General features: G+C 47.2%; 2 protein-coding genes across 2 annotated transcripts in view; one reads left to right on the top strand and one right to left on the bottom strand.

Annotated features, from left to right (window-relative positions):
• The window catches only part of SGCG (sarcoglycan gamma), a 164,698-nt gene extending 152,348 nt beyond the window's left edge, over nucleotides 1-12,350 (top strand). The window contains exon 10 of the transcript XR_006200185.1: nucleotides 11,499-12,350. The gene's annotated coding sequence lies outside the window, so the exon portion shown is untranslated. The remainder of the gene's footprint in view (nucleotides 1-11,498) is intronic.
• The window catches only part of SACS (sacsin molecular chaperone), a 41,037-nt gene extending 16,221 nt beyond the window's left edge, over nucleotides 1-24,816 (bottom strand). The window contains exons 1-8 of the mRNA XM_042930050.1: nucleotides 24,760-24,816; nucleotides 24,479-24,629; nucleotides 19,831-19,918; nucleotides 18,856-18,941; nucleotides 15,223-15,334; nucleotides 10,580-10,726; nucleotides 6,473-7,955; nucleotides 5,753-5,844 (exon numbers count right to left, since the gene is read on the bottom strand). Coding sequence (XP_042785984.1) covers nucleotides 5,753-5,844; nucleotides 6,473-7,955; nucleotides 10,580-10,726; nucleotides 15,223-15,334; nucleotides 18,856-18,941; nucleotides 19,831-19,918; nucleotides 24,479-24,629; nucleotides 24,760-24,770 — 2,170 coding nt within the window. The 5' untranslated portion in view covers nucleotides 24,771-24,816. The remainder of the gene's footprint in view (nucleotides 1-5,752; nucleotides 5,845-6,472; nucleotides 7,956-10,579; nucleotides 10,727-15,222; nucleotides 15,335-18,855; nucleotides 18,942-19,830; nucleotides 19,919-24,478; nucleotides 24,630-24,759) is intronic.
• Between the last annotated feature and the right edge of the window lie 2,509 nt (nucleotides 24,817-27,325).

The raw sequence follows: 27,325 nt of genomic DNA on the forward strand, positions 1-27,325 counted from the left end.
AAAAAAAGTTAACATAATTTCTAGCTACTTAGGTAAATGAAAAAACAAGATTCAAAGAATCAAATGAACAAAAACATCAGGCTACAAATAAACACAACATTCAGTTATCATACCTGAATATCCCCAGAGTAGTTGCTGTGCTAGAATACAATTAAATCCGATCTTAGAAAATGCCAGAATTGTCACAATTTCACATGATGGCTACAGAAATTATTCTATATCTTAAGATAACACTGTCTATGGAATCTTACACAACATATGTAAAAGAAAAGCCATACACACAAGTCCAAATATAGCAAAATATACATTTAAGATTTAAAAACGTATTTCAATGCAAACTAAATCCAAACTACACAAAGGTGCGGAATCTTAGTTTAGAAAGAGAGCAAAGACAAGAGCGGTAGGAACTCTGTCTGTATAAATTACATTTCAACCGCATAAGTAAAGTCATTTGATAAGCTCCCAATGTGCTTTTGTACAGATGACCATCATGTGACATTCAGATATACTAGGTAAGAATTAAGAAAGGGAAGACATGTGATTTGTGGAGCAAATCACTCCATAAATTGCGGTGTCTCTACAAAGTAGGTGCACGAGTTTTGGAGTATCTCTATGAAGTAAATAGAATTCGGACTCCACGATAAAGTAAGGGAGGCTTTATCATACATTTTCACCGCTTGCCTATGGTAACCATAAATAATTTCAAACTTCAGAGAGCTGCTCCATGGCCATCTAAGCCATGATCAAGTACGACTCCACAGCTCTGGAGATGTGCGCAGATTTGGGTACCTTAGGCTACACTTGGCGGCTAACACAGAGAACACGCTCTTACCAACGGAAGTTAAGCTCTCCTAATCTGAATACCCTTCCAATTACATGAGACGCAATACTGACTGTTAGAGATGGAGAAAAAAGCAAGACCTCGCGCCACGTCTCACAGTCTAATGGGGAAGGCGGGCCTTCGACATGATTATAAACGATTAAGCAGGTACAGGGGTATGGGTACGAGTGATACGAGGAGCTCCGTGCTCCATGGGGACACGCGGGCCATGAGACAGATGAACACGAGGGAGCCAGACGGGGGGGCAGAGGAAACCAGGTGCGCACCTAAGGGAGGACAAGGACAGGCTGTCTCCCAAATGTGAGAAAGATCAAGGGAGACAATCAAGGAGACTATTAATAATAATCACAGTGCCAGCCAAGACTGATATACCCTTTCCATGTACCAGGAATCTTTAGAACACCCAGAAAATGGAACCACATAATGCAGGGCCTCATCAGAAACATTAAGAATTTTGGCCTTTGTTCAAAGGAAAAAGGCAGAAGCCTTTGAAAGATTTTCAGATAAGAAGTGGGAAAAACTTCAGAAAGATCATCGTAGCCATACTGTTGCTGTATTAACTAGAGAGGCAAGGACGGACGTGGGGAGACTTTGAGGTTATGCGTATTCCAGGTGAAACAAAACGGTGGCCAGAAGGAGGGTGACGGTGGGGTTGGGAGGCGTCCTAAGACAGGGCCCTTCTGTCCAAAAGGCAGCTATGAAAGTAGGAACCTAGAACATCCTCACGGCACAAATCCTGCACCAAAATCTTTGGAATACTGCTGATCTATGTATCTGAGGTTGGCACCTGAAATTGCTTCTTCTGAAAAGTTCTGCATATATATATACGTGTATACATATGCATATATTTGTGTGTGTATATGTACACACGTATATGTATATGCATATACATACATACATACGGGACTGTCTCCACAATGAACTGTAAATCATTGCAAAGTAGTGTCAACGTGGACCAGGGGAATACACAGCCCCTCCAGACACGACGTCTGCAGTCTGTCCCCTGAACGTCTGAGATGGAACACGGGGCCAGCTCCTCCGTGAGGTCCCCCACCCACCCCGACCTGCCACGCCCTCCTTGCACCGACTCTGCTCTCAGTGTTTGACACACGACCCGTCACGCTAACTGGCAGGGTTATTTGCACTGCTGTCCCCACTGGGTTGTGAGCTCCTTCACTTCTACTCTTCTTTCTGTTGCTTCCGTTCAGCATGACACCTGGTACCCAGGGGGAAATTCAGACAAATGGTTACTGGGAGTCTTTGGTCATGGAAAGGAGCAAGGCAGGAGGCCATATGTAATAAGCAAGTATGAAAGTATTTTAAATAATAAATAGGATCCTGCTGCTAACCTAACAGGCTTTCCTACCATTTGTCTGATTTGACTGCTTTTTTCCTCCTGATGTCCTCCAAAATCCATCTATCCGCTCTTCTAACTACTCTCTAAATTCTGACAGTGAAGCGTTTACTCGAGCAACGTAACACTCAAACGACTCCAATGAACACGACAATATACGGAGAGCAAGTGAGAGGACAGAAGATGCTCGTTTGAGGAGGAAGTACTAAACCACGGGCACGACCCCAGGGATTCCTCTGCCGCTTCATCTTCGCGCTCCCGCCTGCTGCAACACCATCCCCAGCCCCGCACACAGAAGCGTGAACGTGTCCAAGCAGGCTTGTCAAACGGGCACTGCGAGTCAGAAACTAAATAAGGGATCGTCCCTGCTCTCAGGGATTTTCTAGCCCAGCATGGCAAAGTTAGGACCGTGAGAAGGCCAGGGGGACTAAAGGGACCACGTCCTGAGCTCCCCGAGCAGAGGAGGGGCATCTACCCCTGCTGAGCAGGGCAGGGCATGCGAGGGGCGGCCCACGCGAGGGGCGGCCTGTTGGAGACACGTGTGGGCTGAAGGGTAGGTGAAGAACACAAGCCAGCGGGGCAGGTACAGGACGGGGAGGGTGTTCCAGGCAAAGGGAACGCGGTGCACAAAACCACAGACACGACAAAACTTTCACTGGGGTAAAAGCAATTACCGAGTGGCCGCCTGACGCGGCTCTACGTGCTACGCGGCGGTGGCAAGTGTCGCAGGGCACAGGGCCCTGCGCTCGCCGAGCCTCTCAACCTACAAGTGCTTGTGACGGCGAGAACAGAAGGGGGACACTGCGGGAACCAAGGCAGGAGATGGCGAGGTCCCCACCACAGAAAGCCCTGTCGCCCGCACGAACCACACCAGGTCTGCCCGGGAGGAAGCGGCGTCCGCTGGGGATCCCGAGCAGGGGAGGGGTGCGTTCGGTGAAGAGCAAGCCCGGGAGCGAGGGGCTCTGTGAAAAGCCGCCTCGGCTACCACGGTGGCAGCACAGGAGGAGGAAGCCCGACGGACAGAACCGGGAAGCAGGGGCAACGCATCTGGGGGAGGAGGACTCGAGTCGTGGAAATGTTGATTTCGAGACACTTGCAGACCTCCGAGTCCAATGCGGCAACGGCGGCCGTTCCGTCGGTACTCACGACGTGCCCGGGACGGTGCTGAACCGTGTGCACCGCGGACACGTCACGCCGCGGTCACAGTCATGACTCCTGCGAGTGAACAGCACGGCAGAGCTCTTCTCAAATGAGCCCTTCTCAAATGAGCACCGCAAACGGGATAAAGTCCAGGTAGTACGTTGTGACTGCCTGCCTTCCTGACCCACCCCGTGTTCGCCTGCCATTAACCTCGAAATAAAGCGATCTTGCATCGGGTATCACTGAATCTTGAGGGCCTCAGCTACGCCCTCGTGGAAGGATGTTACTGTATTACCAGGTTACTGGTCAGGAAACACAGGCTAACTTGTTCAAAGTCACACAACGGAGGAGGCAGGAGTGAGCCCAGATCTGCGTGACTCCCAAGTCCCGGCACATAACCGCTACGCCACACTGTCCCTCCTGGGACTGGGATGGTAACTGGAGATCAGCGGCTCTCACACACATCTGGCAGTGGGGGCCCGGGGCCGCCTCACTCAAGGACAGCGAGGCGCAAAACAGAAGAGCGCAGAGGCGCCTGGGTGGCTCAGCTGGTTAACTGTCTGACTCTCGATTTCGGCTCAGGTCATGATCTTTCAGGTGAGCTCAAGCCCCGCCTCTGGCTCTGCGCTGATAGCTCAGAGTCTGCTCGCGCTCGCTCTCTCTCTCCCTCTCAAAATAAGTAAACTTGAACAAAAAAAGTCAGCGCTGAGAAGAGCTCCTGAGCTAGCCCATATGCAGTGGATAAACTCAGGTACAGAATTCACAAAGAATTCTGGGAAGCAGGCCTAAGAACAAGGACACAGAAAGAGAATGGTGTCATAAAAGCCAAGGAGTTCAAAGAGGGTGTGAGCAACAGCATCGAAGCTTCAGGGAGATGAGGGAAAAGTGACAAAAAAGTCCACCGGATTTAACAAAAAAAAAGTCATTAACGGGTGACCTCGGCCCGGCAATTTTATCAGAATGCTAGCAGAAGCAAATGTTCATCTGCAGTGATAATGGATGATAAGGAGGTACAGACGATAAGCACGCCCCACTCGCTCTAGAAACTGGACCGGGACAGACTGCAAGAAAGGAAATCAAAGTCAGGCTTTGTTCTGTTTTCCCCAAGAAGGAAGAGACTGGAACACGTCCACAGCTAACAGTAAAGGGGCAGTCGCAGCAAAGAGTGAAAACACAAGCAGTAACTTAACGCTTAGCTCCGGATTCTAGATGTGATACAAGTAAAACTAGCAACTAATGAGACAGATTTTACTTGAGCTATGAAACCAGAGAAGTACCCACGGCAGAGAAAAAACCCTCATGTTTTAATTCTATGCCCAGAACTTTCAAAAACGGGCAACGGATGGTTACTGAGAGTCCAGTTCCTGGTTCACAGCTTTAGATCCTGATGGTAACAGCACTGCACACTCATGGAACTTGACTCCTGGAACTTGGACTCACCTTTAGATGCCACCCCCATCCCAATTCCCTTCCCTTGTATTTAAATAAATACGTGTATGACCGGTAGCAACTTGTCCTTTACTCATTATCCTCGAAAACACCATATACTGTAAAAGACACATCACAAAGAATATGCTTTGTGACCTTAACCAATGGGACGAATCCAGAATTTTTCAGGCCAATATCCAACTTCGAAAAAGTTCAGGCAACAGTTCCCTAATGGAAAAGATGCTGGCGGAAGTTGAAAGGTGACATTAAACTGAGAACCATGGTGATTTTGCCCCCCAAACCCTTCTGTCTTTTCCTAAAAAGAATTCTCAATATAAAGGACACCCATCCTTTGCCAAGACCTCAGGAGCCCCCTTTCCTGACCCTTCCATCTGTCTGCAGTCCCCAGAGCTGACAACGCACGGTTGCACACAACTCGGGAGGGCAGGGCGGTATGGGTGACATAAGGCTGGCGGGTGCGAGACCTGAGCTCTGGGCACACGGGAGCTCCTGACCTTGAACCGAACCTCTCTCTCCTTCCTCTGTGCAATCCAACCGACCACAGGTGTGCCCACTACTACACAGACTAGGAGATAGGAGACTGGGGGGGGGGGGGGGGGGGGGGGGAGGGTCACGTGACAAAGGAACTGGGAAAGCATTAAAAAGTTGTGTAAGAAATTACCATAAACGTACACCAGCCGACCGTGACAGGAGAGGTTCTGAAATACGATACCTGCCACCTTTCGATTCTTTTAGATGTCAGAGTGTAGCACTGAAACACCTTAAAATATAACAATTACAACAGGCTGAACCATCTGAAATCGTGACTTACAGATCTACAGTGGGGAACTCCGGGCAATTTCATATTGGTTCAACTTCATAGAGAACTTTTAAAAACTTCGTATTTTTAAAAATTGGTTTATGTAAAAAAAACTTTATATTTTTAAAAACAGGCTTATATATAAAAAAAGAAACTAAACAATTAATACCTCGGGTTTGGGCAGCTTCCTTTAAAGCAGCTATAAGATGAGGCTTCAGGGTATCCAAAATGAACCTTCCTTCAAGACCTGGGAAAAGGGACCTAAAACGTGAAAGGAACACAGCAGTGATAACCTTCTAACAACTACAACATATTCATTTATTATGTCATTTCCAGGCAGTTAAACGTGCTAGCTTGCATAAATCACACTGCCCGCGGTGTGATCACACGGCAATACCTTTTGAGCAAATCTTAGCCAGGCTTCACTAACTTAAAGTGTCGGCAGGCACCAAACCCAAGTCCAGAGGGGTCTAAACATCTCAGAATTCATTTTGTTTTCTGAAATGTCACGCACACGCTCAGGTACGTTGATTTCATGTACTGTTCCCATGCAATCGAATTGCCTCAAAACAATTCATCGCGGACTCCCCTTACTTCGTTATTCCTAGCACTTTAGGACCATGGCTTTCAATGGCCTGCGCCACGCCTGCCACTCCGGAGAGCAGCAGCAGCTCGGGACACCCTCCGGCAGGCCCAGCCCCCAACGCTTTTGCACTTCAGCGGGTGCAAAGGGACCCTCCCGCGGGTGCAAAGGGACCCTCCGGCACGTTAACAAATGCTTCCGCCAGCGGGCCCCTGACCGCCGCCTCCCCGCCCCCCACGCGGCCGACAGGTGGATTTCCCACTAAAGGGGTCTGGGAGTCGAGGCGGGCAGGGGCGGGGGCCGTACCTGGGATAGTCCTCTGAGGTAATGTAAATAACGTCTTGATCTGATACAGATGACGAGAAGGGCACAAAGTTGCCGTTCTGCACGGGCAGCAGCTCCAGCCCCAGCAGCTCGCTGTAGGCCTGGTCGGAGAGCACGAACTCCAGGAGGTGGAGCTTCTCGCGGGCCCCGCCCGCGGGCGCGCCCTTCCGCAGCACCTGCCGCACCCACGCGGGCGTCACCTTGCGCACCGGCTTCGCGGGGGAGGCGGCCAGCTGCACGGCGGCCGCCAGGTTGGCCGGGACCTTGACGATGTGCTTCCCTGAGCTCTGGAGGTAGTTGAGCACGGCGGCGGTGCACTCCGCACTCTCGTCCAGCTCTGAGAAGTACGCCTGCTCCAGCCGGACCCACTGGTTGCTCGCGGAGTACAGGACCGCGTTCTGGAACAGCTCGTTGAACAGAGGCTCTAACACGGGCTGCCAGTGCACCTTGACCTTGCCGGCGTCGGGCCAAAGCCTGTAGATGAGGTCCGCCGACAGGGGGAAATCGGCGCTCCTCTCCGTCTCCAGACGCTTGATGGAATCTAGGATGAGAGTCGCGTAGGCTTTGGGGACGACGTTCACCACCAGAAACTCGTTCCACAAGGCCGCCGGGTCTCTCCACTGGTCCAGCTCCCGCCACTTGATGCTTCGGCGGTTGTCGGTCAGGCCAAAGAACCCGCTGATGTGAACGGGGAGGCCCGTTTTGCTCTCCTCACCCGGCGGTAAAGGAAGAAAACAGAAGGCTTTTCCTGAGAGATCAGCTGTGGCTCCTTCTTCGCCACCGTCTCTCGATAAAGACATGGCTATTCCAATGATGGGGACAAACTTCAATTCGTCGGCTAAAGAATCAAGCTTCCCGCTGATCCCTCGCCCGCCCACACTGTTACACACCAGCCACGACGTTTTCTGGGCGTCCTTCCTATCCTCATCTTCTACAACTATATTTATATGATACGTGACACAGGTGATGCTGTTGCTTGGGACCTTCTTACAATAGTTGCTTATGGCAGTCTCCAGGATCTTTACAGAATTCGGCCGCTCGTGTCTCAGGGCCTGATTCTCGCTCGCAGTCACTCTGAACACCAGTTTCTCGGTTCCGTCGGCCTCTCGGACGTGTAAGGAGACGTCCTGCACGCTTTTCAGGAAGAGCAGCACCGTGTCTGCGTCTGCCCTGAAAGAGTCGAACAGCTCGAGAACCTTCTGCTTATTGTACAGGTTACTGCTAAGCTGTGAAGGCTGGAGGCGAAGGGGGAAACGGAAAAATGTTCCCGGAAAATTGGCATTTACAAACGTTTCCTTGGTGCTTCCAAAAATGCCGATAAATGGCGCAAACTGGTCTGAAAGTTCACTCATTTCTTTGCTGTCGTCTTTGAGATTCCAACACTGGCCTGATTCGTGGGGACCAAAAAGCGTTTGATGAGGATCTAACATCCCAATCTGGTCACCACTAAAGATACAGGGAACATCTGTAAAGAAAAATTCGACACTCATGAACAGCTCTGAAATGTGATAGACAATTATAATTACAATGCAGACTGACTATCAAAGCATTTCGTGTGGAAGAGCACAAACCATAAAGAGACTCTAATGCGGATTTATCTAAAAACAAACTAAATTTAGCTTCAGAAATTTAATTTCTCTGGGCATGAAACATAATGGTTTCTCTTTTGATTCCGTAAGTATCAGGCAGGGAAACTTCTAATGATTACTGAGCAAATGTAAGATGTACCTTCAGACACCCGTTAAACGAGATATGCAACGGCTACCTGGGTATTTATGCTCAATCTCCGCAGCCGCGTGAACCCAATTATGCAAAACGCAACTTCATCCCAGGCTCAAAATAAAAATTTCAACCGCAGATTCTCTGAAAAGCGGGGGAGAGAAAGCACAGCACAGCGACTGCCCGCCATGCTCCTCAGTGAGCAAAGGCCCCCGAGTGAGTCTGCAGTGAGCCCCGGGTTCGCCTCCCCCCCCGGCCGCTCACACCGAGCACATCTCACCACGCAGAACCCAAGTGCGGTGCTGCGGGAGGCGCCCTGCGTGCACAGGGTGGCGCATAAAACTGGTACCAGCTGCTTCGCCTGATTCTCAACCAAAGACGGGATGACACTTAGACACCGGCAAAACGACTAGAATGTCAGATGCTCCGTACCTAGAGAAATTCTTCACCACGGTGCCCCTGTAAGGACTCCGTGAGAGTGATTTCGACACGTTTTTCCCCACATGCTGACATTAGCACCTAACCTTCAGGCAAGACACACGTATCAACGGTCACCAACAGCAGGCTGAGCCGTCACAAACACTGACTCCTAAGCTCTCAGCTATTTCAAGTATGAAATGTGACGTCCCCCAACCCAGCCACTAAATCGATCAACAACGTGGTCGGATGGCACTCTTGTCTGTGCTCCCTTTACCCCGTGTCCACACTCCCGTTACTTAAATTATGTCAGGGAGACTCCTGACAGTTATAAAGCATGATGTCGGACCTTTGCAAATCCTGTGATTAGAGAATAACACTCCAGTTAACACTGTCCCACATAAACGTGCTCATTCTCAAACAGGGAACAAATCCACAGCATTTGTTGGCAGTCAGCTAGACTCTCTGACTAAACAATTCATTCCTGTACAAGAGTCTCCACACTCATGCAATTCACGTCGGTGCCCCCATAAAATTTTAAAACTTCCGTATGTCAGGGACCTACGGGGTACCATGCAAATGGCTGAACACGTGAATCTTAGCATTCGTGTATGATGGTTATATAATGCTGTGATATATGATTTAATGTATTATTTACTTACAATACTATATAATAATATAAATGCAATTTAAAAAACAGGCTTAGTAAAACTGGGCTATATAGTGAGTGTGACCCTATGTCCCCCCACCTGCCAAGGGTAGTCCCAATTCAGGCCAGCTGGCCAGCTGTTTGGGAACAATACCATCCTCTTGCACTCTGACCAGTGTCCCAATGTGAACAATGAATTATATGGTCACCCTAGCTATAGCTATAGCCCTGCCAGCTCAATCCTTCCTTCTCTTTCAAGTTCAAAAGGCAAACAGAGTTTTGAAACTAAAGTGCCAATTACATTAAAAACAAAAACTTTTTATCACAAACGAGAGTAAATACCAAGAGCTTTGACTCTGGAAACATAGTCATCCATTCTTAGAGATGTCTACACCACAAGTTCCAAATATTTCCTGCTCTAACTATGAACCAGAACCCTCATATTCTTTCTAGATTCAACACATGATTTCAAAGTAATCTTTAAAATACTTCGAAGCTGGGGGCGCCTGAGTGGCTCAGTCGGTTAAGCGTCCGACTTCGGCTCGGGTCACGATCTTGCGGGTTCTTGGGTTCGAGCTGGTTCGAACCGAGTTCTTGCGGTTCATCGGGCTCTGTGCTGACGGCTCGGAGCCAGGCTGCTTCAGATTCTGGGTCTCCCTCTCTCCCCGCCCCTCCCCCACTCACACTCCATCTCTCTCAAAAATAAATATTTAAACAAGTGCTTTAAAAAAATAAACAGAACAAAGTAAAATACTCAGAAGTTTGAGAAGAGCAAAAGTTTTATGAGGAAAATGTAGAGAAGCCAGAATCAAAGATCTTCACTTTGGCCGTCATTCAATACTGCCGGGCATTACACTTTCGTCTTTAGTCGCTTGATATTTAAAAACGTGTACAAGAAAATCTATGAACATCAGTTGGTCTGACTCAAAAGAGGTTCAGTGTAAAAATTCTGAGAGTGACAATTTGTGCAGGCATTTCAAGGGCTACATTTCAAACCTCACGTAAAGTGACTTAATAGATACTATCACACCGGTCCCACTGGACAGTGAGGACATTAACTTTCGGCATCACATGGTGACGCTTCGGTGTGGCTACCGTGGCAACTTCAGAAAACCCAAGACACGCTGATAGTTCACCGGCATATTTCTCGCCGCTGCCAGAGAATTCGGGAGATGCCTCTGAAACCGCTTCCATCTGGAAACGATGCCTTTAAAACAGTATCATCTCCAAAGTGAACCAAATAAATTACAAAACACAGGTGAAGATACTTGGCACTGGTGTGACAGAAAAGGCGAATACTCTACCTGTTATATGGTAGACAGAATTAAACCCGATCCCGAATCTTCCCACCTTCAGGGGGTCGTCCTTCTTCCTGCTCCTTGCGATCTCCTGAATGCCATGCCAGTCCTCGGGGGTGAAGACTGCATTGTTGTACACGTAGAGAGCCGGCCCTGCGGGGGAAATGCACGTGCAGGCGTTCAGAGAAAAGTAAGCCAGAGCGTTCGGCCCTCTCCCAGGAGCTTCCTCTACATAAAACCGCTTACTTGATGGCAAAAATGGAAAAAAGTGAAGGGAATGACTGAATTCTGCACCGTGATTCCAACGCTCACGGTAAAAACAAAAACGTAAGCTAACAGCAAAAATTATTAGCAGAACAAAACATTATGGCTGGTCAAAAACCCAAAAAGGAAAAGTTAAGGATGTTATGATACTTAGACATCCAAACCACAGGGCACACAAGGAAATTAGTCAGAGTACACTATTACTGTGCAACATTCCTTCCTAAATAGCATGTTTAAATTTTTGTTTTGTAAATGCGATAACCTGTACGTGTACGGGAGGCCTTGTTATCTACGACAACCTTGTCAATATATTATTTCATAAGGAGGAAAATAATCCTTCAGTCATGTTAATAATCACCTTGTTTGTTTTTGTTTCCATCAGCCTTTGGATTTTTCTATTCAAGGCATTACTTGTCTAACTACTGTAATCATTAATGTGACACATTTTAAAATCAGCACCTCAGAATAATGCCACCCTGTCTCTAAAGTAGTTCCTTTAAAAAGTTCTCAAAATACTTGAATTTATAATGTGGATTTATAATTCAACATATTTTGGGGGCATCACTTTTTGAAACTTCTCTTCAGAATCTCTAACATTGTTTATGTTCAACTATGGTAATTCATCATATTTAAAAATAATTAACATTTTTCTTTTAAAAAGCTACTGAAGTAAACACACACAGTAAAGTACAAAGACCTTACATGTGTGGCCTGGATGAACTCCGACAAAGTGAATAAGCCTGTGAAGCCTCCAACTAAATACAGAGAACATTCCAGCACCCCCCAGAAGCCTCTTCGCGCGCACCTATAAATTCCAGCTCCGATACGGGGATGTTGGCCATTGTTCGCTTTATAAAAACGGCCCGACGGCTGTGTGTAAACGAGTCCAAGAAGGGAGATGAGAGTTCCCGAGCTTGTCTGAGGAGGAGAAGCCCACAGCGGGAGAAGGGGACTCTGGGGCCGGGGGAGCTGGATGTCAGACCCGGATCCACCACTGCCAACTGAATCACTTCAGGCAAACTAAAGCCACTCAGGCTCAGTTTCCTCGTCAGTAAAATAAGGATGAGAACAGCCCCGCACTCGCAGATGAGATCATACAAATGAAGGCCCCGGCCCAACGCCCAGCACAGAGGAATCACCTACACAGTCAGATGTTGTTACCGGTACGTGTAAGTATTGGCGACTAACCAAATAACTGTTCTAGGGATCTATAAAATAAGTATCGTACCACCCAAGAGCTAACGACAGCTGGTTTAGAATGGCATCCAGTGGGCAATGTCTGGTTCTGCCTCCTCCAAATCTCCGTTAGACATACCTCTGGAGACACAGAAACGGGGACCACAAACACGGACCACACAGAACATGAGGACTGGGAGCGAGGCTCTTGCCAGAATCTAGAAAGAACCTGCGTAACTAGCAGGTCTATGGAGGGGAATTAGGAACCCAGCGGGAACACATCAGGTCATGGCGCCAGGAAGGAGGCACAGCGGGCCAGCCTGAAGGAAGACCCGCCTTCCTCCGCGCCAGCAGCCAGAAAATCCCTTGCTGCCCAGCTGCTTTTACAAAACATTTGTCAAGTTACCAAATAACAGATGCACGTTCTTAGGAATTCAAGCGGAGTGCTTCACGGGAAAAGGAACTTCCTCCTCACATCCTCGATCTTCAGGGTTTACTGACACATCAGAACTGTTCCGATGCTATACATCCACAGGTGACAGACCCCCCTGCACGTGGAACCGCCCTTACTCACTGGCTTCTGGAACATTCCTTCCACGAGGGCCAGTCGGTGTCTGAACAGGGTGGTGCACAGAGGAGCCCCCCCCCCCCCCCCCCCCCCCCCCCCCCCCCCCCCCCCGCACAGGCAGCAGAGAACTGGGTGAGTCAGCTAGACGCAGGCCCCTCACGGGCCTCCACACCCAGCACGTATCACCCAGTTCTTTTTTCATGGTTTCGATCGAGGTGCTATCTGATCATACGCCTCCGGGACTCAGGAGGAAGCTGTATGTATTCCACCTCTGTGTTCATCTTGAATCTCACCGAATCTCCGCCTCCATCATGCAGATCAATTTTAAAATACCCCAATCTACCCTGATCAAAAGAACATCTCCTGGTTCTGAGAGTGAGATAACAAAAGAATAAACCTCTTGAGAGAATTTTCTCTAACAAAAGTTGCAGTTATCTGGGAAGGAAAGGTTAGCAGCAGGCCTGCAATCTACTTTCTCCTTTTAAAAGGGAATATGGAGAGAGAAGGGGGGGGAGGGAGAGAGAGAGAGAAAGAACCCAGCCCAATCTCCTCACAAACACGCTGACGACAGACCTCTGGGCAAACACACTCATGCTGTTTGCTAGCCGAGGAGTCTAGTGGAGGCTTCAGAACTTGATTATAAATAAACCTGGAATTTACAGATTTACGAGACACAACGTCCTGAAAAACTCACAAGCTACTGAACTATCGGAGAAAAACATGTACGTGTTTTATGACCGTGTAGGTGCTGGCCTTCGTGCATCATTCCGAGGCCACCTCCGCTAACTCTAGGCCCAGGTGTGCCCTAACACAGCACGAACAGACCCAGCAGGAAGAGCGGGGAGTCCGACCCTTCTCCAGCCTTCCTTCACCGTGTCTCTTAATTAACCACATCCTTGAAATCCTTACTGGTGGGACACTGGGTGAGATCTCCTCATTCTTATGCACCTGATTTGACAGACTGAGTCTTTTGTCATCTGGTTATATAAAAATATAAGAACAAGAATAAGGTGGACTGAAAAGTTCTCATTTGCAAAACTAAGTATCGATAAAGGGGAACAAAACTAAGATCCAAGATGACACCAGCTAAGACAATATTCACATCTGAACATAAAAGACAAGCTCGAATATGCAAGAACATGTAGGGCCCTCAACAAATATTTGTTAAATAAAGGGATCAGAGATCACTCCTACCTACTTTTATGTGGCCAAGTTTATTTCAAATCGGCTAATCTGATAATGCTTTCAAGAGCCCATCTATGTATACAGCTGACCCTTGAACAACACGGGTTCGAACTACACAGATTATACATGGATTTTTTTTTATAAGTTCTAAAAATGTATTTTACTTATCATTTTCCTTACATTTTCTTTCCTCTAGTTTACTGTAAGAATACAGTATAGAATATATATAGCATACAAAATATGTGCTAACCGACTGTTTATGTTCCAGATAAGATGCTCTGGTCAACACTAGGCTATCAGTGGTTAAGTCTGGGGGGAGTCAGAAGTCATACAGGGATTTTTGACCGCACGGGGTCAACAGCCCTAACCCCCATGTCCCCCCAGAGTCCACTGTACTTGATTCGGTTAAATAATTTTTATTTCAAATACTTTTCCAAATGAGGTAAAGTCAAGGCTGGAAGCAAAAATCCTAGATGCTGGGTCGGAGCCTGAAGCAAACTACTTCTAGGATCTCCTCACACTGTCCCCTTCGTGGCTCTAAGGTACACACATAATGATTAATATCAGTGTGACGCCAGCCGTAAAACGTCATCACACAGAGGAGCTCTCTTCACCCACAAAATCACTGGGAGGCAGGTTTTGTTCTTATTACCATTTAGAGGAGAGCAGACTGAAGCGAAGCGGGGCCAGGCCGTCTGCTCGGTCACAGTGAGTGAGTAGGTGGATCGGAGCGGCCGCCAGGCGAACCGGTGCCCAGGGGAGATGTGCCAGGGGGTGGGCCCGTGCGGGACCAGGACCTGAACCAAAGACCCTCCCTCCGATCCACGCCCGGTATCTTCCAACCACGGCTACAGGATCAGGAATGCCAGAACCGGGACGCCTGACCCGGCAGCCGTCATCATGAAACCGGACGACGGCAGAGGGGCCGCCTGCCCCCATCACCGAGGCAGGAGCAGCCCGGTCCACACGGGCAGCCGCCAGGCATGGCAGGTCTCCTCGCGCCTCGTCACACGACACACACGTGCAACCTGCCTGTCCCAGGTCTGACCAGAGAACGGTATATATCAGCTCTAATAAGTGTTAACTATGTAACGTTTACGTAGTTAACAACAGTTTTGATCACCCTCCTAAATCCTAAAACATGTTTTCAAAAATAGAGGACCTGCACCTCTTTAAAATATATTCAGGGATGTCAGAATCAATCTTTGTTATTTTCAATAACTTTCTACCATATATAGTCATACACAGTCACATACATCCCCCATCTGACTTGTAAGTTGCACTCAAAGTTACGAACGTTCTCTTGAACACAGCACGTCCCAGAGTAGGACCGAGGTATCTGGAGTCTACTGGTCACGGTTATCTTACTGTCTTACCTTTCGTTGTCCTTATTCCCTTGTCTCCTTCAAGCCCTCTTCCCACCCACATCAATCAATAACCGATTATCGATTCTTACCCTGATATTGTGCCATATCTTTTGACCAAAGAGTCTCCGTTCCATACTGAGTTTCATCGTATAAAAATTTAACTTCTGTGGCCCCTGCATCTTCTGCGTTCTGAATTAATTCCTAATCAAGAAAATACACCAAAAAATAATATTTAATAACACAGCAATCTATTGCCCATCTTTGAACTTCCTATACTGTTTAAAAAGTAATTACATTTCAGTCACAGAAACCAACGACCGGCATCACTACCTTTAAATCCGGTGGGGATATGACTGCAAGTAACTGCCACACGCAGAGGAGAGCACGGTTGAGAGCTCGTGAGTCCCTCTCCAATGACACACTTAACATGCAACCTTTAACTTGCCATCTCCTGTCCCCCAGTACAAATCCTGACACTGTTTACAACGCTGACTTACAATCTATACAAGCCTTCATTCAAAAGAAATGACTCCACCTCTGAAAGGTGCACAGGTGGTTCTGGTTCTGGGACGGGCAGCTTGTTCTCAAGCAGCTACCAAAGACAGACCTTTATTTACCAGTCCCTTACCAAACTCACCTCTTCTGAGGAAAAATGTTATCGGTTTATATGTACCGCTTAGTAGTCTGCATGCTTGAGAAATTGCAATCTGACCCTGACCCTGTCTTTCTCCTGCACTAAAGCTAAAAGCTTCTTCACAGTCAGGACTGACTCATTCCTTTCCCATAAAGAAGGCAGCAATGTTATTTGTTTGGCGGATTTGTTTGGTGATCACACCTCTGCAGTGTAGAAAGGAAAGAGCAAACTACAAGGCTTACACACCCGTCGGTAGTCCCCCCAAAATCCTTTTTCTCAACAGCCCCAATCACTCTGGCGGGCCCACCAAAAACATGTGGGGCTCTGGTCCATCTGAAGGGAGCTCTGCCAGACTCTGAAGTAGGAGCCCAACTCTTAAAGCCAACACCGGCATCATGCATCTAAAGTAAGGAAAAGGCAACAGATGACAACTCCTGGATGAGCTCTGACACAGACTAAACCAAATCAACTGGTTTCATTTTTGATGGATGGGTCTTTAAAACACAGTAATTCAGTCTGTAATATTCACCCTGAAGGACAGGAGGAAGCAGTCAAGGATGGACGAGAAGTGAAGAGAGCTTATCCTGATCCCATGGCAATGCCAACAGCAAAGCCTTTATCACGTAGGGAAGAGATACGGTGCCCACGGGACACGACACCACCGTGGCCGAGTGAGGGCACACAGCAGAACTGGAGAGCTAATTCTGAGACCAGGGATGGCGTCAGGGTTCACCCAATGCACACCGAAAGGTGGGGCATCTTAATCCCACCTGCTGTTCAACCCCAAACACGAACATTTGAACCATGCCCTTAGCTACGTCTCCTTATCATCTACAAATTCCTCCTATTTACGCAACTGTCTATTTCTAAAAAGATTTTTAAGACCTATCCCTACCCTATTCAGTCTAAAAGAATCCCTAAAACATAGCAATCTTATTTACATTAGGAAATTATAATATAAAAGACAGAAATATGAATTATCGGTAGCAAAATACAATGTTCACCTACAAAACGAATAGCACTTTAGAAGCTGGATCTTGTTTCCATTTGGATATCTGTGAGTGATTTCTGTGTATTTTAGGGAGCAGAGAGGAGGAACACTGGAGATAAAACCTGTTAAGTCCCAGGCCCCAACTAACAGTCTCAAGTTGAACAAAAAATAGGATGGGATGCTTTTTGTCAGGGCATCTCTTCCAAACTAATTCTGAGAAGAGGCAATAAATGTGCCAATTTGCATATGATCTTGGGCAAGTCACTACACTACGTCCAGACTTGTTCCAGCAAACATCACAGAGGACAGTGACCTGAGTGTAGGTAATTTCTATGATTCCTATTAATTAAATCTCTAACTGCCGAATTCAACCACAACATCCAAAGAACAGAGATGATATTGAGCCGGCTCGCACACAAATGCACGCAGTAAGAAAAGCAAAGGCCCGCGGGCTGCTTGCCAACTTTAAGGTGTACAAAGACCTCGCCCAAGCCCCTGCCCTGTGTCCCCTCAGTCCCCAGTCACTTGCTTCTGCACTGACGAGCCCCTACTCCCATTACCACCAACTAAATCTTCACTTAAAGTCGCTTAGCTTTGGGGCACGTGGGTGGCCCAGTGGGTTACATGTCCGACTCTTGGTTTCGGCTCAGGTCATGATCTCACAGTTCGTGAGTTTGAGCCCCACATCGGGCTCTGTGCTGACAGCGCGGGGCTTGCCTGTGGTTCTCTCTCTCCCTCTCTCTCTCTGCCCCTCCCCTGCTCACTCACTCTCTCTCTCTCTCTAAAAATAAATAAACTTGAAAAAAATTTTAAATGGATTCTATTCACCTCTGTCTACCCCCTGACAATCCACACTTTTCCCATACTGTCCTAGCATCTTGAAATAAAACAGTTTCCAAGCTCACTTTCTGTGAACCTTCTGTGAACCTATGCTGAAAGATGACCTTAATTTGCTCCAACATACCGTCATTAAAATCACTAACGATGGGAGCAATCTGCAACCAGCACCTTTCCAAGAACAACTACTTAAGTTCAGTTAAATACACCTAATCCTTACTTTCTAGAAACTTACCATCCAAACTAAAACATATAATGAAGACCAGGATATGAAAGGCAATAAACATTAAAATAAATTAGGGGGGAGAAAAATGCATAATAGTTGATCTACTTTTACAGTTAATTGAGGAGGTTTCTTATGAAGCTTAAACACCAAATAATTTTTGCAGGTTCTTCTATTAGTGCTTTCTTTTATGGTTGTTTGGTTTTTTGGTTTTTGGTTTTCAGTGAGTGTATTCAAACTAAAAGAATACACTGTAAATAGAAATAAACAACTAAAGTCATTTTGTAGCAACGTGGATGGAACTGGAGAGTGTTATGCTAAGTGAAATAAGTCCTACAGAGAAAGACAGACACCATATATTCTCACTCTTATGTGGATCCTGAGAAACTTAACAGAAGACCAGGGGGGAGGGGAAGGAGGAAGAAAAAAAGGTTAGAGAGGGAGGGAGCCAAAACATAAGAGAACTCTTAAAAACTGAGAATAAACTGAGGGTTGATGGGGGGTGGGAGGGCGGGGAGGGTGGGTGATGGGCATGGAGGAGGGCACCTTGTTGGGTGAGCACTGGGTGTTGTACAGAAACCAATCTGACAATCAATTTCATATTTAAAAAAAAGAAGAAGAAGAATTAAACCTCTTTCTAAACCCAGGGGTCAAATGTGCTCATGGCCCCTGAATGTGGGTTTGAATTATTTTGTCCATTCGGTCAACCGGTTGGTTTGCAGTGGCCCCACATGATGTTCCACAAAAGTTATAAAATTACATTATGTATTTACATAAGATTATTGAAAAAAGCGTTCCTAGAGCCACACTGTGCTTGACTACAGCAGCCAGCAACTGAGCGGGCTCCTTTGCCTCTGAACCCTCGCGTACTTACGACGGCCGCACTCGCAGCCCGGCCGAGCCAGCAGGTGCGGAGGGAAGGAAGTGCAGCTGTTCAAATCTAGACAACGTGTTTCAAAAGTTAAACGCCACCGGGACTCCCAACTCTTTTTTTTTACCAAAGTAAATTCACACACGTATACAACACACGCCCCTACCTTAAGGATCTGTCCTCCTTCCGGATATCTTCTTAAAATGTCCTTGAGAAAATCAACAAGCGGTGGGGTTGTTTGACCAAACCGACCTAAAGCACAGAACGCACTTAAAAACTGATTTTAGAAGAAAAATCCCCCGGCTGTTGCCCACGTGCTGTTTGGTTCCAAGACCTAAGGAAACTTGGACAAGTTATGACTTCACATGAGTTGTCGCAGCTCTCAGCTCTGAACATCTACCTGGCTAGACACAGTACAGAGCAGAGCGGACTCATTTATCAAATCTCCACCTTTTTAATCAAAGTACAAAATTTGGTTTTTAAAAAAGGCTCACAAACAGACCATATATCACAAAAGATTATTCATTCAAAGACGGAGAGCATGGGGCGGGCTGTCGCCAGGTTCCAGAGCAAGCAAAGTCAATGGCAGTCTTTTGTGGGTGCTCTTGCCGCTAAGAAATAAGCCAGAGATAGTGGTGGCTACTGGGCCATTGTTGATATTCTCAAACTCAACTGACGTTCTGATTACGCTGAAATCGGCCCAGTCACTGTCCCAATAGCTGTCCAGTTCAAATACCCGTAAGCATTTCCTCACCGAGAGATGCTTAGAATTGACTGACCCGGTGACCTTCGGAGAGCTGACAGGGAAGTATAGAGAGGACGGGGAAAGGGAAGTAACTTCTCAGACGCACAGAAAAACACACAAACAAAACTGGGCGTAAAATAACGAAATCATCACTACAAATTTATCTGCATCGTCGGGGTACAGCACCCAGCAGGCCCAAGCCCGGGCAGGACTCTGCTTCGCAGGGTACTACACCCCACATGTTCTCATAGAAAATTCGCTAGCTCCGCCCACCCTGGTTTTCCAGCCTGATACAGCCTCATCACATCCCGTGGAATATACCTTCATTGCACGTTTAAAACATAACCGTTATGCAACTAAAAACGGCACAGGCTCCTGGTAAAAGCAGTGCAATACCTCCCCCTTTTAAGCCTTTTGATTGAAGGTTTACAAAAAGATGACAGTTTCTGAAAGTCAGATCTCCAATCTTGATCCAGTCAGATAACTGAAAGAAAAGAAAAGAAAACAGTATGTATGAAGAGCAACGTTGTTCACTCAAAACTACCTCCATCATTTTTCTCACTTAAGAAATAATGCTTGTTGACCTTTCTTATTAGGAAATCAGTTACTGTGGACAAGTGAACATTTCAAAGAACAGAAATCTAGTCAAAAAGTTTCCTTAAAACCTGACAGGACTTTTCCTTAACTCATTACAAAACAGATAAAGATACATATCTGCTTTGAAACAATGTAAACTTTTAATGATAAATCAGGATCGTCAACATAATCAAAATCTTCCTTTTTACATTTCCAAAATGTACCGCTCAGAAGCCAAGGCCAGATCAACCTGTTCCCCAGCACTCCTCAAGTGCTAAGATGGGATGACCTCTCACACGTCAACAGCCTGCAAAAAGTCACCCAAAAGCTCACCTGCAAGAATCTTCGTAACTTAACACTCCCCGACAGGGTGCGAATGACATCATTCACCGTATCAAAAAGTCAGTGTTTCCAACTGTCTACCATCATCCCACACAGAGATCCTCCAAGGTTCCTAAAGCTCAACCCGTCAAAAGTGACCTCACTGGGTTTCCTTCCAAACCCTCCTCTGCCATCTTTTATTGTATATTTCTATTAATAGGGGCACCTTCTACCTCTGCACCTCGGAGGGAACGCGGGAGAAGCGCTCTCTCTCTCTCTCTCTCTCGCTCTCTCTCACTCTCTCTGCAAACCACATGGCCAATTAACCTTCCAGGTGCTACCAGGTCCATCCCCAGCTTCCCTCAGACCTAACTTGCTCTTCTCCATTTCCAAGTGCTCATGCTCAGACTCTCAGTATTTCTTGGATTTTTATGACAATCTCTCATCTGGCCTCCTTACTTTCTGTGTATCATCATTCTAGTCCCCATTTCTAAAACACAAATACTTATCATTTACATGTATTACATATTATATAGTATATATATAGTAGTATATACTATTATAGTATAGTATATATAGTATTATATACGTATAATATATACAATATATAATACTATATGTATGGTATTATATGTAATAATTATATACAATTTATATTATATATAGTATTTTATATATATATATATATATATATATGTATATATATATATATATATATACACACACACACACTCCCACTGAATCTTAAAGCAAGCCTGTAAAAACTAAAAACTCCCTGCACAGGAAATATGAATAAGAATCATCCTAGCAGTACCGTTGCTAACCACAATTATTTTAGAAACAACCCCAATTCTATAACATATTGACAGAGCGGAACATCATCCAGCAATGAAAAAATGGGTTAACTAAGCTGCACATAACTCTGGGTGAATATTCATAACATAATACTGACTTTAAAAAGATAACTCCAAGTTACCACATATAGAATAATAAGCTTATAAAGTTCACAAAGAACTAAAAGTAAACAGTGTATCACACAGGTTATAGACTTAGGTTACAGACCCACACATACACATATATGGATATATGTGTTCCTAGGTATACATATGTACACACATAAATATACACACTTATGATAAAACGACTGAAACAACCAGAAAAAAGGCAACAGAATAATAAATGCAAAGGGGTAAGGGAAAAGAGGCACACGGGCTGGGGCGGAGAGGAGCACACAGGTAAATACAAACTACCAACAGTGTTCTTCTCCAGTTGGATGATGTCATCAAAGTTGTTCATTCCATAGTTAGTTAATTAACCACTTAATTACTAAGTGAGAGCCATGCATAAACCAAGGATTACTAGTCCAATTTAGCACAGCTGAGGTTTATCTGAGGGAAGAAAGGCAGGAAGGGAGGAAGGGAGGCAATTTTTAATGCAGGAAGAAGTCTGCAAGTCTTAAAGAGGCCTTGAACAGGAAGAAGACAGGGTAGAATCGCGTTCGTAAACACAGATGTAACTGGCTACGGGAGCCTGACAGCGAATGCTTTTGGTGCAGTGTCATCAGTGACCTGTCCACAGGGAAGTGATTCTCCCAAAGAGAAATCGAGCAGCACAGATAACTGACCTCAGCAGGGCTCTCAGCTTTCCCCTCCGGAGTCTGCCAAGATTAAGGAATCTGGCTTGGGCCTCTCTCCTTCCTAGACCCTACACCGCTCCAACCAAGCAAAGTAACATTGGTCCTACTCCTCTCCAGAGGCAATGAAATCTTAAAAGTTGCCCAGTTAAGTCTTTAGTATTCAGACTTAGTATATAGACTAGTATACAGACTCCCTCAAAAACTTCAGAGATGATCATTTTCATGGACTATGAGACAACTCTTTCCAAATTATTAAGCAAACAATACGATAGTAATTACAACCTGGATCTCCCGACCCTTCTGCCTTTGTTCAGTTGTCAAGGACACAAGGAGGTTCTAAGACTCAAGAGGTGACAGAAAGGACATTTTTGATCAATTAAAAGACAGGAAAGTCAAGTCATGCTTCACACCTCCTAGTTTGAGGCTCGACCACATTCGGTGCAGAGGAAACAGCTATACTGAGACAGTCTCTTCATCAGACCGGAGGCAAAGTGAAGAACTTACAAATTCCACTTCCAGGCCAGGGAAGGCAAAAGAGGGACAAGGACAATGAAGGTGGCGGATGGCCCGGAAAGACTGAGGACTGAGAAAGTGCCTGATGCCAACTATGTCCCAAACGGACCCAAACCCGTGAGTGACAAGGAGTCCTCAACAGCTTTTGCTTCCTGCTCACCCTGACATATTTAGGATTCCATTATCTCTGGGTCTGACTCAAGGCTTGTGAACATCCCTGGCGAGACCTTCTGCCTCTCCACATCTACCCCTCTACCCTGCGCACATGCACACACGCACATCCATTTGTACCAACTGCCGTAATCACATCTTACCAAAGCCTCCTGTATATCCTTTCCTTCTAGTTTCACTGTGACAGTCGGTCACGATCTAGAACCTCACTAGCTCAGGACAGCACAAGCTTCCTAACCAGACCCCCCCTCACCCAGCCACTCAGTCTGAAACTCTCTATGCACCACGGCCACATTCACTATCCCATACCAATGCTTTGCACAGACGCCTCCAAAAGCACTTCTGCGGGCAAGACTGAGCCACGACTGAGCCTCAGGGTTTGACCACGTGTAGGGGACGAGATGGCAAAGCAGACCCAGAGGAATAACCAAAGAAGTGGGTACAGAACCAGGAGACTATAGACAGGAAAGCTAAGAGACAGAGGTGGGCCCAGAGAAAGAGGTAAGAATGACAAATATTTATAGAAGAATAAGCTTCTTAAAAAGTTCATAATTTGCTCCTCAATTCTGTCCAAAGTCCTCTAACGAGTCACAGGTCTATGTGCTACCAAATACGTAAGAAGGGCTGAGCTATGGAAGAACATAAGACCAGTTTAACTGTGAACCCGTGTCTAAGTGGTCAAGAGACCATGGTGTGGACCCAGGTACACAGACGGTCAAGATTACACTGAGGGATTGAAAAATACCAATGTTTGTACCGGATACAAATCCGAGACTTGTAAGGTCATTCTGTGTGGCTCAGTATTCCTTGTATATCTGTTTAACATTTTTTTTTTTGCCTCTTCTAAATCCTGGAAAGGCTCTTTTATCTTCTAAAAAGTGAAGGTATTTATTAGGATAAAAGAATGGGTTAATTTTCAGTAAAATGTTTCCATTTAACTCCTTTAAGGAAATTAAGTTTTTTCACAACTTAAAGAATATATAGATCACAATATGAAATAGTCCCATCTTTCAAAGTTTTGATTGAAGCCATTCATTTGCACCCCAGAAATTTTAATGGGAAAGAACAGTTTCTATAATATAGTCTGAAGATCCTTTGCCTAAATTTCTGTGATTCAAAACTTGGGGGGGGGGGTGAAGGTGAGGATTATTCCAGTTAAGTATACAACACAATTAGAAAAATCTGGGGGCACCTGGATGGCTCAGTCGGTTAAGCCGCGGACTTCAGTTCAAGTCATGATCTCACCGTTCATGAGTTCGAGCCCCTCGGCGGGCTCTGTGCTGACAGCTCGGAGCCTGGAGTCTGCTTCGGATTCTGTGTCTCCCTCTCTCTCTGCCCCTCCCCCACTCGTTCTCTCGTTCTCTCTCTGTCTCTCTCTCTCCCTCCCAAAAATAAAAGATTAAAAAAAATTTTAACACACACACAAAAAAGAAAAATCTGAGTAATGGTTAAGTCACTTCAAAACAAGCAAACCAGCACAAAAACCCTCTGGCTACAATGCCCATCGAAAAAGTACCTTAATTTCAGGAAGTGAAGATTCAGACAAAACGGCGGGCAGGGGGCAGGGTGACACAAACGCTGAACCGGCAGATCCATTAAAATTGCCACTCGCGAGGGGAAACCCCGTGCGCTTCTTGACCGTGTTACTCACAAAGCATCACGTCCCGGGTGATCGCTAAAGCCACCTCTGCCCTCCACGACGCGAGAATGAAACCCGCCCGGTTTCCGTCTCAGCGAGCCCACTGACTTAGCAAGTGGATGCGCTACAACCCCGAGCACAGAGGCGGGCCCACCGTCCTACAGGGAGCGGGGACCGGCGCGCCGTACCTCCCTGTCGCCGAGCCACAGCCGCTGCTCCGACACCGGGAAGCCCGTCTCCGCCAAGATGCGCTCCTTGATGTCGCGCACGGTCCAGGACGCCCGGACGGCCACGGTCCTGCAGCCCACGCAGCCGGGGAGGACGGTCACCCGGAGCCACCTGTGCAAAAGGCAAAGGGACCTTCAGTGGGGGCCACGTGGGGGCCCTCCCGCGCGGGGTCTCGGGGTGGGGGGGGGGGGGGGCGGGGAGCCTCGCGGCCCTGGGCTCGGCCCGGCCCGGGCGGGGTTACCTGTCCCCCATCGCGAGCGTCCCGGCCGAGCGCCGGCCCGCGTCCGCCCCAGCGCGCCGCGCCCGCTCACGGCCGCCTCCGCCGCCCCGAGAGGCCCGGGGCGGGCGCCGAGCGCGGGATCCTCATGGCGCAGGCGGGCGCCGCCCCGGCCCGGCTCAGCCGCATCTCCGGGAGCGGCGGCACGAGCCGAGCTGGAAACGCGAGAGGAAGCGGCGGCCGCGGAGGCGGGGCGGGGCGAGGCCGGCGGCGGCGGCGGCGGCGGCGCGCTCCCGGCCGGCGGGGCCCCAGGAGGCGCCGCCCGCGGGCACGCGCCCGCCCGCCTGTACCGTTAGCCGCGTGGGCGCCCCGCCCTGCCCGCAGGCCCCGCCCCGCCGCCCGCAGGCCCCGCCCCGCCGCCCGCGTCCGCCGAGGCGCCAAGGCCCGAGGACTTGAAACACTTAATAGTCCGCGCGGCGCCCTCGCGGAGAAGGCGCGTGCGTTTTCCCCGGCGGGGTTCAACAGGGCCGTGAGGGGCGCAACTAGACATTCCTGGGGCCTACGCCTCCGTCGCCTTTAATGATTTTTCATCCCTGGCAGCGTCTCCAAATAAGACTTCTGGTGGCCTCGCAGGCACAAGCTACCGCCGTGGTGGCTGCGGAAAGAAGAGCCTTTCGCGGTTTCGTGATTGTTTTTAAGGCACAAAAGTAGGATCAATGATTCGGTCTGCTGGAGGAAGGAGCAGTAAGAAAGTAATAGAAAGTAATAGATGACGATATACATAAACGTATTCTATGCCGTGTTGAAATACACGTAACTTATTTTGGCCATATTTCATGGTCGGTAGCCTGTTTTCCCATGACGCCTGCAAGCTCCTTGATATCGGAAACAGACCTTAAGAGTTGATGGAGGGGCCCCTGGGTGGCTCAGTCGACTAAGCGTCCGACTTCGGCTCAGGTCATGATCTCACAGCCTGTGGGTTCGAGCCCCGCAGCGGGCTCTGTGCTGACAGCTCGGAGCCTGAAGCCTGCTTCTGATTCTGTGTCTCCCTCTCTCTCTTCCCTTCCCCCACCCACGCTCTGTCTTTCTCTGTGTCAAAAATAAATAAACATTAAAAAAAATTTTTTTTTTAAAAAAGAGTTGATGGAATCACCCAAAAGGAACTAATGTTGCCTTGTAATTTGAAAGCGTGCTAGCTTGACGAAGCTTCAGAACGTACCATTATTTTCCTCTGGCTTATTTCTCAGAGGTAAGGATGAGACCCATCGGGGGGGCGGGGGGGGGGGGGGAGGCAACATCTATTACGACAAATCAAAGGCTATGTCCTGAGGAAGTAAACTTGTGTGCTTCTTGTTTAATACCAGGAATAGAATTAAATTTTAGTGTTGGCGCAAAAAAAAAAATGATATTAATGACTGTTTTTCAGTTATCACTTTTCCCCCTCTTGCACAAAAAAATATTACTCAGAACTAGTTATCAGCAATAATAGAGTACCCATACAGAATATTCCATCCCTTCCTTCTAACCACATTTAAAAAGGAAAGGCTGGGGTGCCTGGTAGCTCAGCCGGTTAAGGCTGGGACTCTTGATATTGGCTCTGGTCATGATCTCACCATTGGTGGGGCAGAGCCCCGCATCAGGCTCTCTGTTGAGAGTGCACAGCCTGCTTGGGATTCTCTCTCTGCCTCTCATGCTCCCTCCCTCTCCCTCTCTCTCTCTCTCCCCCCTCTGACCTCTCCCGCTCGCGTGCGCACTCTCTCAAAATAAATAAACATTTTAAAAAGGAAAGTCTGTAAATCATGCAGCTCTTCCCCTACTTGGAACGAGTACGCACAGTCAATCAGAGAAGAGGCCAGAAAACCCTAATGGATGAATATTCGCTTTCTCAATCAGACGACACTGTACATGCAAATGCATTAGAATATCACCAAGGAGAAAATCTCACTGAGCTGCTGAGCACGATCCCCCAGGATAAATCCTCCACGCATAAATCCTTTGATAACCCCCGGGTCTACCTGCTTTCCTTATGCTCTCTCCTAGGGAGACAGGCAAACGTGATGTGGTACAGAATTAAAGCCTTGAGGAAAAGAAAGGCCCCTAATGGAGGGGATTTCACAAGAAGTGAAGCAGATCTGGCTGGGAAAGGGGGCTGATCGTAAGCATCTTCGAACATCTGGAGTTCGAAGTATATTCAGGATACACTCTAAAGCGTTAGTCTGCATGGGAAATATAAATCTGGAACTCAAACAAGATGTCAAAGCTAAGGATATAGGTTTAGAAATCATTTGTTTAATCATTCAGATAATATTTGTTAAACCCCTCCTCTGTGCTAGATGGACACATTTCTAAATGACGGGAATAAACAATGAACAAAACAAAGTCAACATCTCATGCTTGCATTCTAGGGAAGGAAGCCAATTAATAAATAGACAAAGGATATATGAATTCCTCCTATGGTGGCAGCCAAGTAGGGATAAGTACTATTTAAAGGTGGGGGGAGGGAGTTGGGGCAGGACAAGATAAGAGAGGAAAAGAGCTAAGATGGCCGTAGAACTTTCTAAATGACATGTGAGAAGAGGCCTGAATGAAA

Source organism: Panthera leo, chromosome A1 (genome assembly GCF_018350215.1).
Source record: "Panthera leo isolate Ple1 chromosome A1, P.leo_Ple1_pat1.1, whole genome shotgun sequence".
In the NCBI taxonomy this organism is placed as follows: Eukaryota; Metazoa; Chordata; class Mammalia; order Carnivora; family Felidae; genus Panthera; species Panthera leo.